This window comes from Antrostomus carolinensis, unplaced genomic scaffold (genome assembly GCF_000700745.2).
Source record: "Antrostomus carolinensis isolate BGI_N321 unplaced genomic scaffold, ASM70074v2 scaffold31722, whole genome shotgun sequence".
In the NCBI taxonomy this organism is placed as follows: domain Eukaryota; kingdom Metazoa; phylum Chordata; class Aves; order Caprimulgiformes; family Caprimulgidae; genus Antrostomus; species Antrostomus carolinensis.
In genome coordinates this window covers 6,293-13,678 of record NW_010302171.1, presented here as the reverse complement: position 1 = coordinate 13,678, position 7,386 = coordinate 6,293, and the positions used below count along the sequence as shown (strand labels likewise).

At 56.8% G+C, this 7,386-nt stretch overlaps 1 protein-coding gene across 1 annotated transcript; it reads right to left on the bottom strand.

Moving 5' to 3' along the window:
• Positions 1-726: 726 nt before the first annotated feature.
• Positions 727-1,886, bottom strand: LOC104521655 (interleukin-11 receptor subunit alpha-like; the record flags this gene model as incomplete). Its single annotated transcript, XM_010163723.2, has 4 exons — positions 727-841; positions 1,020-1,186; positions 1,285-1,345; positions 1,698-1,886. Coding segments are annotated over 4 exons (532 nt in total), but the record flags the coding sequence as incomplete, so codon positions are not given.
• Between the last annotated feature and the right edge of the window lie 5,500 nt (positions 1,887-7,386).

Below are 7,386 nucleotides of genomic sequence, written 5' to 3'. Positions count from 1 at the left end.
CCAAGCCCTGCCGGTGAGCAGCCTGGCAGCAGGAGCCGGGAGTCCCAGGAGAATGAGGCAGCATGGTACCCAGGAGGGTCTTTCTGGGAGGACCCCCCCCCACCCACCCAGGGTTTCATCACGCAGCAGCAGTAAGGGCACAGGGATGCTGATAAAAGCAGCTCCCTAGTAGCTGGCTTTGCTAAGGACCCTAAAGACCTCAAATCTCCTTGCTTCCCACCACCCTCTCCCCACCGAGCCCCCACTGCTCCACACAGCCCCCTCCTTGCCGAGCCCCCAGCTCCCCTACTCCTGCAGCTTTCAGCAGGGTTGTGCTTTATGAACTCCAACTGACTTCAAAGCAGCCTGTTAATTTGGCCTGCCGGGATAATGAGAAGCAGTGATGCTGTCAGGGCTCCTTTCATCCCAGAGCATGCCGAAACACTCAGCAGATGACCTGCTTCTCTTCTATAGCCCCTCTTGTGCTGGCAGAGCTGTCGGCAGGGAGGGATTCTGCCTGTGCCAGCCCCCCAGTGCTACTGGGGATCACCCTTGGAGCAAGCAAATGCTTGGTGCTCTGCTCAACCTGAAACATGACCTGCTCCAGCGTACAGCATGGACACTGGGGCAGGAGATGAGCTCAGGCTGTGGATCCAGATGGACAACAGGATTTGGTGGATATCCTTGGCTGGGACCCAGGGCTCACCGTGTAAACCCCCGAGACCATGCCCTGTATGGAGACATCACCTGTAGGTTGTGATGTATCTGGTAGGGAGGAAGGTCTCCACACTGGAGGTCCAGGAACAGGAGAAATTCTCGTAGTCAGATGCTCTGCAGGACACAAAGGGAACCCCTGGCAGGTCTGGGGTCCAGGGGGGAGCAGTGGTCAGCAAGGAATCCCCCATCCCACATCCCAGCTGGCACGCAGGGACTCCTGTGTCACCACAAAGTCCCCTCTTGGCAAGTTGCTGCCAGGGCTGTGGGCATGACTGGTGGTGCCACACACCCCTCAAACCCCAGCCCATGGACACACTACTCACACCCCAGTCGCAGGGACACAGCGTGCAGAAGGCCACCATCCTCGCTGTGGCAGCTGTAGGTTCCTGCAGTGGCCAAGCTGGCATGTGGCAGCAGCAGGGCTCCTTGCCGGATGGCTGAGCCCTCTGGCAGTGCCATGGCACCCGCCCGTCTCCATTGCACCGGTGAGCTGGGGAGGAGAGACCGGGCAGGTGGCATTAGAGGATGGGGACAGCGGGGTGACCATCCCATTGGATAAATCCCCCGGTGTGCACGGAAAAAACCTACCTGGCATGGGCACCGGTGCACAAGAGGGTCACATCTGTCCCCACCTGTCCGTACTGCACACCTGGAGGGACACAGACATCCCCAGATGGGTGTTAGCACCTCGTGCCACCCCATGCCAGGTCTGGGGGTTGAGTTGGGCAGCCTGGGGCTGTACCCCCATGGGGAGCTGGGTGCTGGCTGTGGGGTCTTGTTTCATGCAGGTACCACCATGGGGGACTGGGAAGGACTGGTCCCACTTGTGGCTGGGCGATGGGCAGATGAAGAGGGGGAGGTTGGTCAGAGGATGCTGTGGGGCTGTGTTCTGTGTATGCCACAACTCTGGTAGGTCTGTGCCTCCCTGGGGAACATGGGCTGCCTCCAGGGTCCCCATGCCTGGGATGTGGGGGCTGTGCAGGGGACTCGGGGGGTCTCACCTTCCTCTCCCCAGCCCTCGGGGATGGCGAGGGAAGCCGACGCCAGGGCTGCTGCGAGGAACACCATCACCCTGACCAGGCCTGGGATGGGACTGCGCATCTGGAGGAGGTAGAGCGGGGAGGGAGACGATGTTACCCTCGACAGTGGGGTAGCCAGCGGAGTCCACAGCCCAGAGCATCCCTGCAGGACTACAGACCCCACATCTTCCCCTCATCTCACCCCATCCTGCTGGGGACAGCACGGGGACCGTACCACTGGGATACCAGCTGGGCCAGCTGGCAGAGTCTGTGCCACTGTCACAGCCACTCCCCAGCTGCCAAGGAGTCCCCATGCCTGGGGGGGGACACAAATGGCAAACACTGACCAGGAGCCTGGGGCTGTGTGGGTTGGCAGCACTACTTGCTTTTTGCCATTGCAGTCCTGTGCTGGGAGCCCTGGCTGGCTCCCAGGCCTGGGGTGGTCCAGAGACCTGCAGCAGTGTAGCTGGAGCGGGAAGGGACTGAGGAGAAATTCTGGCCTGTTTCTGTGTAGCATGAGATAGCAATTAGATCTGAACAGGCTGACACAGCCAGGGCAGTGGATCTGTGAGAGCTCAGACAGTACTGTGGGGCTGGCTGGGGGTCCCACATCACTGCCCATCCCCACACCTGCTGCAGGCTGGTCCATGAAGCTCTGTGCCCTTCCACGCTGTTTGGGGTCTCTGGGCCCAGGGAGAATGTCCCTGAACCCCCTTCCTCCCACTCAGACACCACCAGTGAGGGAGATGCTGAGGAAGGAACGTGCACCTAGCTCTCCACAGGTCAACCCCAGCCATAGACCTGGGTCTCCCCACCCTTGTCTGTGCCAGCCAGCATCTCCCTGTCCATCCCAGCCAGCACTTCCCTGTCCATCTCAGCCAACATCGCCCTGTTCATCCCAGCCAGCATCGCTCTGAAGTGTCCAAACCAGTCTGCACTGTTCTGTACATATCAGTCAGTGTCACCCTGCAGAGTGATGGACAGCATCACTCTGTCCATCCCAGCCAGTATTGCTCTGTCTCTGCCAGCCAGCACTGGCATGAGACACTTGTCCCTGCCATCATCACCTTGTCTGTGCCAGACAGCATCACCCTATCCATCCTAGCCAGCATTGCTCCGGAGTGTCCATCTCAGCCTACATTGTTCTGCACATATCAGCCACTGTCACCCTGTCTATCCAGCCAGTATCACTCTATCTGTGCCAGCCAGCATCACCCCAGGACATCCATTCTGGTCAGCATCGTGCCATCCATATCAGCAGGGTCACACTGTCCCTGTCAGCCAGCCCTGCCTGTCCTCAGCAGGCGCAGACAGCTGAATCATTTCTCCCTGGAAGACACCCCCTGTCCACCTCTCACAAACGGACAAATCCATTTATTCACACCTGTATTGTCGGGCTCTGCTCCTGGCTGCAGACAGGCAGGGGCTGAGGGCGTGGGAAGCAGTGAGCTCCTTGTCAGCCCCAAGCACAGGCTGCAGCTCGTGGGCAAAAATCCATGTCCCTCTGAGTCTCCTGGGCTCGACAGCTGAGGTGGGATGCTCAGAGGAGGGATGCTCCAGCTCTGGAATAGTATCCTGGAGCAGCTGCCAATTCTCCTGTGGGCTGGTGCCCTTGAATCACAGAATCACAGAATTGCCCAGATGGGGAAAGACCTTTAAGATCATCGAGTCCAATTATTAACCTCACACTGACAAGTCCCCGACTAAACCCTGTCCCTCAGCACTGTGTCTACACGACTCTTCAATCCCTCCATGGATGGGGACTCCACCACTGCCCTGGGCAACCCCTGCCAATGCCTGAGAACCCTTTCAGCAAAGAAATTCTTCCTCATATCCAATCTAAATTTCCCTTCATGCAGCTTGAGGCCATTTCCTCCTGTCTTATCCACAGCCAGAGACAAAATTGTATGGCAAAAAAAAGGAGAGCTACAGGGTGATGCACTGCAACCCACCAAGTGCAGGGGGGAAGGCATGCACCCCACATTAGCCCCGTCCTGAACACACCAGCAGCCTCAAAAACAAGCCTCAAATGTAAATAATTTCCTGAGACTGTCATAAGCTTTTCCTACCAAACCACTTGTAGAAATCTTCCCAAGAAACATCATTAAAAGGTCTCTGCCAAAACTATGCTGGTAACTAACTGGGAACATTCAGCCTGAAAGTAAAATATTTTGGTGATGGAAAAAAAAAAAAAAGAACTTAAAATACACAAAAGCAGCAACCAAAAATAATTCCAAACACCACGTGGGCCAGAGTTAAGGGGATGGTGCTGGGGGAGGGTCAGGGAGAATGTGTTAGTGTGGAGAGAGAAATAGTTTTTAAAAAACTACATTTCTTCTTCCAACCACCCTGGATTTTCATGCAAACACTGTGGAGGGTGAAGGCAGAGCTGCTGTACCCATCACCTACCATGCTCCTCTGTGGAAGGGGAACATGCTCTGGGTGCTGGCTCACTGCTGGCATGAGTTTGCCAGGTCTCAGGGCCACTAAGCACTTCAAGACAAGCCTGGAAAAAATGACCCTAGAGCCACAATGCTGAAAGGTACCTTTCCCAACATGGACAAGGGAAAAGGCTGGGGCATGGCATGATTTGCAGCCAGCCACTGCTAACATCCCTGGGGAACAGCACAAGCCCTGCCTGGCCAGCCTGGCTGTGGGTGGTATTGCCAACAGACCCAGAGACACCCCAGACCCCTGCATGGTGGCAGAGGGCAACTCTGCAGACCCCATCCTCATCTGCACCCCAACCCCTGATCTCCATGGTGACCCCTCAGTGGTCACCACCACTCACCCTGAGGGGCACCCCGCTTCCTCCCACGCTCCCGCACCCTCTGTCCCAGGGCCTCCCACCCCCACCCCAACACCCCATGAGCCTCAGATGGGCTCTTTTGGGCAGCTGACCACCCCTGCCAGTGCAGCGTGGGGGAAGGAAGCACCCAACTCCCTCAGCCACATGCTTTGGCTTAGGAAATGACCCGCCTGAGCACTGCCAAAGCCCAGCCAGAGCCAAGCATCACCACAGAGAGAAGAAACAGGGCAAGCCCTTCCTCGCCCGCCCAAAGGCCACAAACAAAGGGGAAGGAGCCGCAGAGCTGGGGAAGACCCGGAGCCCTTGCCCGCCCCGGCTGTGGCGGGGTGGCAGGGGGCCAGGAGCTCTGGGACAGGCAGAGCTGAAAAACAGCCTGCCCAGAAAGGATCCCTTTACTTTCTGCAACCAAACTGCCTCATCGAGGGGAAAACAGGCATGTAAAGGAAGGCACATGCATGTGCATTGCCAGGCCATCTTCCTCAGCGCCTCTGCACCCCACAGACGGGCACACAGGCGGAGAAAGCATTCCTCTATGCCTGCACCAGTGGTGACATATCCCAGGGACGGGGAGTCCTGGAACAGTGGTCTTGGAGCTGAGCAGGGACAGAGGGAACAATCAGAGCTTTTCTTCCTGCCTGCATGTTAATTCCAGCCCGAGAGGGCCATGGCCAGGGCAGAGAGACCCTGTGGCCGTGGCTTGGCCCCGGCAGGGAAGGCAGCGATGCCAGACAGCACGGGATGCTCCCATCACCGGCACAGCCAGTGTGACCAGGCTGTGCATGGCACCTGTGGATGTCAGCCAGAAACATAAGGTGCCACTCTCTATCCTTCACCAACCCCGCTGTCCATGCAATTTGAGCTCATCTAAAAGATTTTTGGGGGAGCTGCAGGGAAAAATCCTGCTGTGATCCCCTTCCTGGATCAAAAACTGAAATCCTGCATCCAAACTGAAATGCTGTGAGCCAAAACAACCCCAAAATCACAGTCACGTGCACCAGCACCAATGCCACACCAGCACACACAGTGGGGTGTGACAGTCCCCCGGGCAGTTGCCTGCCATGGTCTGGCAAAGCCCAGCGCAGATTCCTGGGGGAAGCCAACTTTCCATTGCGTTTGGTGCTTTGAAAGACAGTGGGTTTTGTTTTCTTTTTTTTTTTTTTTTCTTTTTTCTTTGCTTCATTTGAAGTTGCTCTTCAAAGAGAATGAGCCGCACGCAGAGCCGGGGTGTGGGTGATGGTTGGGACACCAGCAGATGATGCCATGCCACAGGGCTGAAGAAGGCAGTGGGGAGATACAGGATGCTCCCCACTGAGCACAGAAAACTGGGGTGCCTCCCAGCCTCTCCCCAGCATGGTCTGGGGCAGCACGGCTGCAAAGGAGATGTGGTAAATTACCCAAGAGCACTTAGCAGCTCTGCCCACCTGCAAAAAGGCTCTCTGCAATGGGTGATGCCTCACGCTGACTGGCTCTAACACCCTGGAGATGGTATCATGCTGCACTCTTGTCCTTCACAGAATGGTCGGGGTTGGAAGGGACCTCACCTCTGATCATCTAGTCCAACGCCCCTGCCAAAGCAGGTTCACCTACAGCAAGTTGCACAGGACTGCACCCAGACAGGTTTTGATCATCTCCAGAGAAGGAGACTCCACAACCTCTCTGGGCAGCCCGTTCCAATGCTCTGGCACCCTCACAGTAAAGAAAACCCTCAGTCAGGGGAGCATCCCTGCCCGTGCACCCTGACACTCCTCACTGACAGTGCCTGCTATGGGAAACCCATCCCATGGACAAGGGCAGCGGCGTTTTGAAGCAGCAGTAGGATTTTCCCTCTTCTTGCTGTCCTATGGGGTTGGGAATGCAGGACCATTAACACCCCCTTGTCCTGGTAGCCCTGCGGAAGTGCTGTGCCCCACTATGAGGATGACTTGAGCGCATCCACCTGGTCACTGATTTGCCTAAAAACCCGGCAGCATCCCATCCCTGCAGCATCGGTGACCTCCATCATCATCGCATCAACATCCACTTTCAGGGTGGGGGGAACCCTGACCCCACTGCTGGAACAGTCCCCTGCAACAAGCCAGCCCTGTCCCCTAAATGCCTCTGGCACCATCCCAGGCACTGGGTGCCCAGAGAAAGCCCAGCAATGGGTGCTGGCAGAGAGGTTCCCCACCACTTCCAGAGCCACTGGGGCCATGCACAGCGCCCAGAACCACCAGCAGTGCCCAGAGACAACTCCTCATCCACCCTGGGTCACTGCTGGGACGATGCTTCCCAATGCCAAGGGGAGAGCCCCCCTCATTGTCCCCAGCCCCTTGGTGCCTTGGGGACCTCAAAAAGGGTTGTTTTCCTCTGCAACCCTTTGGTGGGGTGTTGAGCACCCACGGACCCCCATGCCAGGTTGAACGGAGCCAGCACACACACATGCACAACTGCAGCCAGTGCAACCCCAGCACACTGGAATTACCCCAGTTATACCAGCAAAACCAGTTGTAGCCTTTCCGTGTGAGGCCAGGGCTGCTCAGTAAACCTTACGTGCAGCCTGAACGCTGTGCTAAACCCAGTACAGTCCCAGTGTGGGCCTTAATTCCACGCACACTAAACATGGGATTATACCCCACGCAGCCCAGGAGCAGGGTTAAATCCTGCTCAGCCCAGGAGTGGGATTAAACCCAGTGCAGTCCAAATTTGGGGTTAAATCCAGTGCAGTCCAAATGCACAATTAAATCCAGCTCAGCCAATACGTGGTGTAAGACCCAGCACAGGCCAATCATGGGGTTAGGCGGTCCAAATGTGGGGTTAAACCCAATGCAGCCCAGAAGCAGGGTTAATCCCAAATTGAGCCTAAATGTGGGGTTAAACTCCAGC